Source organism: Atta cephalotes (assembly GCF_000143395.1).
Source record: "Atta cephalotes unplaced genomic scaffold scaffold00075, whole genome shotgun sequence".
NCBI classification, from domain to species: domain Eukaryota; kingdom Metazoa; phylum Arthropoda; class Insecta; order Hymenoptera; family Formicidae; genus Atta; species Atta cephalotes.
The window spans coordinates 76,738-80,960 of NW_012130139.1; the positions used below are offsets into that span (position 1 = coordinate 76,738).

Here is a 4,223-nt window from a genome sequence, read left to right on the forward strand (position 1 = left end):
TGTGTGTGTGTGTGTGTGTGTGGTTTGTGTGTGTGTGTGTGTGTGTGTACACATAAATTTATGTAGTGCACAAAATATATATAATGCACAAAACTTATATGTTAGGATGGAAGCCAGTCTTGCATAATGCATAACATATTCAGGCCTGTATTCAGAACGCGCTTATAATGATTTAAGCGCGCCAACTTGCTGTAGTTTACGTTACACATACTGAAGAATTTTAGAGATTTAAAACGCATTCTGAATATAACCTATAATGCATAAGAAAACGAACCAATCAAATCCTTTATTTCCTTCGATCCTTTCCATAAAATAAAAGTTGATTTTCTTATATGTTTTATGCATTATGCTTCGGCCTTAAGACTTAATTAACAGCGTCTCTTTCTTTACGATACTTTTAGGTTGCTGGAAAACTTGCTGGAGGAAAATTATCCATGGCTGCAATCGGCAATTTATGCACAGTTCCATATATCGATGAATTAAAGTAGATATATGATAATGAAAATCTAGATAGTATCGTTTTGCGAGCCTTCGAGTTTTAAATATTTTATCCAGAGATATACATACGTTTATCAGAGTGTAGAATCTACTTAGCGATATTAATAATAAAAGAAAATATCGCTGTAATTAATTGCCGTTTAGTTGAATATTTACTTTAATTTTAGTTGTCGTTTAGTATAACAAGGAATTGCGGAAAGAAAATGGAAACATAAAATATCAAAATTATAGCCAATAATGTAAAAAAAATCAAGTTCAGCATTTTTTAATATTATTTATATTGTTTTCGTCTATTAGTTATTCATTCGTCTTCTGCATAAGATTAATAGAAAAATACATAAGAAATATATGAAGATCATACATCTTCAACACACTACGATGAGGCGAAAGATGTGAATGTGTCTTTTCATTTACTTAATAATTTAATAAAGTTTAATTTCTTCTATAGAATAGAATTTATTGTGTTTTCTCGAAGAAGATCGTAATGGTTTTCCATTGTTTGTCCTGTCTATCATAGGCCTCAAGTTGACAAGATTTTGCAAAAACTGAAACTGGGAAGAAAAAAAACGATAGTTGGTAGATAAGTTGATGAAAGAGTGTGTAAATTACTTTTCATACTTACATGTTCTTCTAGGACAGAATCTAATCGATTGAAAAGCTCCATAATGTGCATATCTTGTGACAATAAATAATGTTGATAATGCGAGTCGAGAAGCACACAGAACCATTCATACAACTGTTGATCGTTCGGCTGTGAATTATCGTCAAGCGAGTCCGTTTTCTCATTCAATTTACACATTAGATATTCCAATAATTTAAGTACTTGATCGAAAGTTAAACCGGTTTTCAGATGAGGTAACAATGAAACACTGGAATAGCTGATACTGAACACTCTGTCGAGAAAATTGTCTCTGGAATAGGGATTACTAGCTTTCAATGTGCTATCAGTCGTGCCATTTTGCAGAAGAACGAATACTTTGTCTGGACTTTTTAAGGTAAATACCAAAAGATCCACTAATAACTTCTCTGGCAAATCTTTAAATGTATCGAGGCACCAACAGATCGACGCGACATCGCCAGATTCCATCAATAATGGGATCACGGTCTCTTGTATCGCGGAATCGCTCCATCCCTCATTCAAATAAGCGCAGATCTTTTTCGAGATATTCAAAGGTATTTGACCTATCGATGCGTTTCTCGCCAATGTTCGATTCTTGTCCCACTGAGCCATTGTCGCTTCCTGTATCACGATAATATCGTCTGTATCGTTACTATCATTGTCGTTCTTGAAGCGCAAAGACGAGCCCAACATAGCGGCTATCCTTTGCGGCGCCAGGTGATAGGGCGCGACAGCTAAATGTCTGTTTGCCGCTAACAATAATTTGTCTTCCACCTTCCAGAGCTTAGCGTCGTTGGTGTAAAGTTTTAGCTTCTGCACCGCTTGCGCCGATTTGAATTGTACATTGTATATCATAAGTATTGCCCCCTCGTCCATGACATCAGCACCATAAATCGCTATGGTCGTTTCGTTGAGATGCGTCATGACAATGGGATATTTCGTATTGATATTAGTAATTACACTGATCAACCTATTAGATTCCATGATGTCAGAAGATGTTCCTGTCAACAAGTGACTATACAATCTACCATGTGACCCTGAAACAATTGTATAATATTAAACATGCGTTTTATCTTAAAAAAAAAGGGGGCTTGATGAGATATTTTAATACATACATAAAGTCAACAGATATGCATCGTTCTTATAATGTATTACAACGTGTCCCATGAGAACCTCTGACTTTCGTTTTAATTCTATCCTCCTGATAGTATCCGCTTTCTCTAAACAGGTACCGTCCTCCAATCCAACTACTACGTAGTTATAGACCTCTTCTATTTTCGTCAAGCAAAATAAACTCGTCTTTCCGTTTAAATATATCAGCTGACAGTTGAATAATTTCTCCTTAGCCCTAATTATACCCTTGCTTATCCACGTCTTTCTGTTGTCGATGGCCCACTCTAGGGTAGCCGTAGCTCCGTTTTGCTGGACAAGAATGGGTGATGAGTCACTATGTGGTAGAATAGCATAAAGTGGGGACGAAAACTTGTGTCCCTTCACATTGTTCAAGTCTGCCTCCTCTTCCGACCAAATCCGAATCTTTCTCTCATTAAAGGCAGCAACGTAACGCTGCTTGAATCTATCGTAAATGACTTGCGTCGTCAATCTTTCTTTGCTGGACCAACTGCTGATCTGTTTTAAATCTTGTAGCTGAAAATACATATGGATCATCAAAATGTTTTATGGCCACAGTTTAAAAAAATACACATTTAAAATACGATAGTTAAATCTCTATATTATTAACCTTATATCGTATAACTATGTTCCTGCCGAGAGTCACTATCGCACAGCCTGGTTCCTTATCCTTCTCGACGCCGAGTAAGCTCTGCTGATCGATAAGTGGACAAAGTGTGTAGTACGAATTAAGCTTTGCCATTCTCGTAACATATAAAGCCTTTTTTTCGGAATTGGTATCGCTCGTCTATCGTCTTGTATCTGTATCATTAAAAAAAGAATGATCAGATCATCAGATGAATCAGATCAGCACTCGTGCCGCGATTAGAAACACATTATGTAGTTGCTTTGCATTTACATCGATTCTCAGATAATTCTTATTTGTGACGTCTGGTCATAACTCAATGTTCCTTTTCCTGCATTCTGATAAGTGAGATTTAACTGAATTTTTGTCTAAATCTGTACAAGATCGAGATCGTACGCTTTATTAGTGAACCGGTTCCGTAAACTCATTTTAAATGAGTGAGGTTATGAATCTGTGTCAAGTAATAACTTTTTACCAAAATAAATAATTAAGTAATGACATCATTAATTTGAGTATAAAGTACTCGGTTCATTTCAGACTCAGTATGTAAATTTTACTCGTATGTAAATGGAAAAAACTATCGTTACCATTAAATCCGATCGCTATTATTCCTCGTTTTCTTCGTATTGTGCGTTAACCCTCCTATTACTTACGACAACTACTACTACAAGTCTACAGGCTATAGCACAATCAGAGTGACCATGACATGTGACTTGATACGTCACATTGACTTGAAAAAGTGCAGTCTGCCGAATTTGCTGTAAAGCTATAAAGTCACAAAAAAGGTGCTAATGCTTTCCAATTAGATACTTGCCACATTTTGACACAAACGTAGCAAATTAATTCACATATTTTCAGTGTTAATAAATAACTTAACCCTTTTAATTACATATTTTTATTGTCACAATAACATAATAATTCATAATCTTGAAAGAATTAATAGAATATCCATTAACACACGCACACACGTCGCACACACGACACTGAAAATGGTTGCGTTCAGCAAACCAACAGCAACCGTTACAGAGCAGATCCGTGAGCGCTCGCTGCTGTTGGTGTATTCTTCTAGATCCACAATGAGTGCTAGAATAACAATGAGTGCTCACGAATTCGCTCCGCAACAGTTGAGTCTGTTGAACGCGATATAAATCAATATAAAAATCGATTTAATTGTACTTGATGATTGCACCAATTGCTGTAATATTATATAATTTTAAAACATTTAAAATAGAAATTGATTCTATATTTATAGCATCAAGTAGACTCTAAGTTAAAATTATCATTATTAACGAATTAATAAAAGATGTGTAGGAAATTTATATATATATATATATATATATATATATATAT

General features: G+C 35.2%; 2 protein-coding genes across 2 annotated transcripts in view; one reads left to right on the forward strand and one right to left on the reverse strand.

Moving 5' to 3' along the window:
* Nucleotides 1-920: 920 nt before the first annotated feature.
* LOC105624228 (nucleolar protein 11) lies at nt 921-2,990 on the reverse strand. Its single transcript, XM_012205587.1, has 4 exons — nt 2,859-2,990; nt 2,233-2,764; nt 1,121-2,154; nt 921-1,049 (listed from the first exon to the last, which is right to left on the reverse strand). Exons 1-4 carry the CDS (start codon nt 2,988-2,990, stop codon nt 921-923), a joined length of 1,827 nt encoding a protein of 608 aa, XP_012060977.1.
* Nucleotides 2,991-3,574: 584 nt separating this feature from the next.
* LOC105624291 overlaps nt 3,575-4,223 on the forward strand; it is a 7,718-nt gene continuing 7,069 nt past the window's right edge. The window contains exon 1 of the mRNA XM_012205650.1: nt 3,575-3,633. Within this exon, the coding sequence (XP_012061040.1) occupies nt 3,575-3,633 (59 nt within the window). The remainder of the gene's footprint in view (nt 3,634-4,223) is intronic.